The sequence below is a fragment of the Octopus bimaculoides genome, chromosome 2 (genome assembly GCF_001194135.2).
Source record: "Octopus bimaculoides isolate UCB-OBI-ISO-001 chromosome 2, ASM119413v2, whole genome shotgun sequence".
Lineage (NCBI taxonomy): Eukaryota > Metazoa > Mollusca > Cephalopoda > Octopoda > Octopodidae > Octopus > Octopus bimaculoides.
Genome location: NC_068982.1, coordinates 126860557 through 126863561, shown reverse-complemented (window position 1 = coordinate 126863561; position 3005 = coordinate 126860557). Strand labels below are relative to the sequence as shown.

General features: G+C 36.6%; 1 protein-coding gene across 2 annotated transcripts in view; it reads right to left on the bottom strand.

Moving 5' to 3' along the window:
- The window catches only part of LOC106882970 (pleckstrin homology domain-containing family A member 8), a 54301-nt gene that overhangs the window by 18980 nt on the left and 32316 nt on the right, over window positions 1–3005 (bottom strand). For both annotated transcript variants that reach the window (XM_052965590.1, XM_052965589.1), the window contains exons 3-4: window positions 1921–2076; window positions 1273–1400 (exon numbers count right to left, since the gene is read on the bottom strand). In XM_052965590.1, the coding sequence (XP_052821550.1) occupies window positions 1273–1400; window positions 1921–2076 (284 nt within the window). The remainder of the gene's footprint in view (window positions 1–1272; window positions 1401–1920; window positions 2077–3005) is intronic.

Here is a 3005-nt window from a genome sequence, read left to right as displayed (position 1 = left end):
CTGTTACATTCTACTTGCACACATTTTAAAATTTTGTTTTATTTACTCAGAATATAAAACAGTTTCATACAAAATTCTAAAGCTATCTGCTATCAGGCTGTTCATGATATAAAGGTAGATGATTACAATATCACTAAAAGGTCAAAATTCAGATCAAGTCACTCCACTCCTTGAATTAAGTTATACTTGACAATTGAGCTGTTTGGTTTATGATTCAATTCAATTCCAGAAATTACAAAAATGATCCGATATTTTGAAGTCAGCCGACTTGATTTTCAATTTACTCTGGGGAAGCAAAGAGGTGTGATCATAGCCTTTGAAGTATCTAAAGTAAGAGGTATGTCTTAAGTTGAACTGAAACAGTGGAAGATCACTTAATGAGGTGGCAGTGTTTAGCTCCAACTCAGTCCTGACCAAGCAGGCCAGCTTCGCCTTACTGGCACTTGCGCTGGTGCAACGTAAAAAACATCATTTGAGCGTGGCCGTTGCCAGTACCCCCAGACTGGCCCTAGTGCCGGTGGCATGTAAAAAGCACCCACTACACTCTCGGAGTGGTTGGCATTAGGAAGGGCATCCAGCTGTAGAAACTCTGCCAGATCAGATTGGAGTCTAGTGTAGCCATCCGGTTCGCCTGTCCCCAGTCAAATTGTCCAACCCATGCTAGCATGGAAAGCAGACGTTAAATGATGATGATTCCACTTGAAACCATCCCCACATTTTTCTAGGGCTATGCAAGACATTAAACACATCTTTTCCTTATTTATGAGGAAAGGTGTGATTTGAGGGAGATTTGGCTGCTATTATTACTAACAGGTCAAGCAACCATTTGGAGGCTCCCTTATTAGGTTGTTGCTGGGGGCAGGACAAATATTGTAAGGCATCTGATCTGATGTCCTTACAAGTTGATCAATTCATAACCTTAGATTGATATTTTTGTACTGACTCCAAAAGAATGAAAACTAAAGTCAACCTTGGTAGGATTTGAACTCAGAATGCAGTGAGTCAGAACAACTATCACAAAGTATTCTATACAACACTATAATAACTGCCTATACGCATTTCATTTAAAAAAAATATAAACAGTGGAATATTACTAAAGTTTATTATAAGTTACACCCCTCCCGTCCAAAAAAAAAAAAAAAAAAAAAAAACTTTATATAGCCTATCGAACAATATCATGACAGCAAATATTTAACAACACTGAATCTAATAAGTCTATATTATAAACAACATTCTACTGAGAGAGAGTGGGGGTAAAAAGTCCTTTCAAACCTGAATATCCGGAGTTTCATCTGGGTTTGAGATTGCTTGTTTTACAGAATGGACTTGCTTCATCAGAAGATCACAATACAATCTCAGTTCTGATTTTTTGGTTTTGACAATATCAGGGGAAATTTCTCCTAAACAAATAATAAAAATCATTTCAATGTTTCCTCTTAAAAATCTCAAAGCTAAATATACATAATGGAGTAAATATAAATGAAATTTCCCTAAAAAGTACAACCAGAGACACTCGTTATTTGATAGTATAGAAGCAAAAACAATTTTGGTGCTAATCATGAAACCAAAGTTTGAATAAAGAAGGTCTTTAAAATGAATGAGGTTTCATAAATAAACTACAAAAGAAAAAAAAAAAAAACCCAGGATAATAGAAGGAGCTCATCTCAAGAGTAAGATTTCCTAAAGCACTAGCAGTAATACAAAGCCACTTTAGAATCTCAAAAAGTGTTAGTTAACAACTGATTATAATGAAGGACTTGAATGAGATAAGAATTTAAAAAAAAACAAACAATTATGACAAGATAAATTGTCGTTAAAAATCTGTTTTAATTTCTTTTCAATTTTAAAATGTAATTTTAGCTCATTTTTCTTTGTCCATTAGTTCATAAAATGTCTTAATATCCAATGTAGCGAACAAACCTGTACTCTGTGGGGATCGTCCATTTGCCAAGCAAGCTTTTGATGTACCAAGGGCAATAAGCCACTGTTGGCGTTCATGAGGTGTAGCTGCTTTTAGGTAGAAGTGCTGCTCTCCAGGAATAACCAGGTCTAACCGTGTGGAATCTGATGGGTGTACTGTGAAAATAGAGCAGATAGTTTAGGAGCAATTTTCTTTTGCTTTCAAAATGAAACTGGAATTCACAAAAACTACAAGAGAAGGGTAGTCCTGAGGGTTCTTCAGAGGGAGATGTATTTGATCCTTTAGCATTCAGATTGCTCTGTTAAATGTATTGCTTATTTATTCTCTGTTTTGAAGTAATCGTGCATTATGACATATTTTCAAGAGATCAATGATGTGATTGATTATTTTTAGAATGACATTCGTAGAATAGGTGCGAGAGGCTGGATCAGACTGGTTTGAACATAAAACAGGTAGAGTAATTTAGGCCTGATGTGGTCAGTTTAAATGCTAAGGAGTTAAATGCTTAAGATAAGCTCTGAGTAAATATGTTTGAAGAATGTGTGAGAGAAAAAGAGTTAAGAAAAGAGCAGTGAGTAACCAGTTAAGAAAATGGTGTATATAGAGAAGAATAATGGCCAGGGCAATGAAACAAAGAGAGGTGAGAGGAAGGAGAGTAGAGAGTTACACAAAGACTGGAAGATAATTATGGAACATGAGGGAAAGGTTGCAACAGATGAAAGAGTTGTAAGCAAAGGAACACATGTATATAAAGGATACATATGAATCCACATAAAAATATATTAAAACATGCAAGAAGGAAAACTAGGTTAGTAGGAGAAAAAAGATCAATAGGCAGATGTAAGGAAGGCGGGGGGGGGAGTGTGTGCATGCATTTGAGCATGTGTGCATGCGCATGTGAGTGAGTGTAAAAATGAGAGCGAGTGTGCAAGTGATAGATTGAGTGTGCAAGTGATAGAGCGAGTGTGCAAGTGATAGAGCGAGTGTGCAAGTGATAGAGCGAGTGTGCAAGTGATAGAGCGAGTGTGCAAGTGATAGAGCGAGTGTGCAAGTGATAGAGCGAGTGTGCAAGTGATAGAGCGAG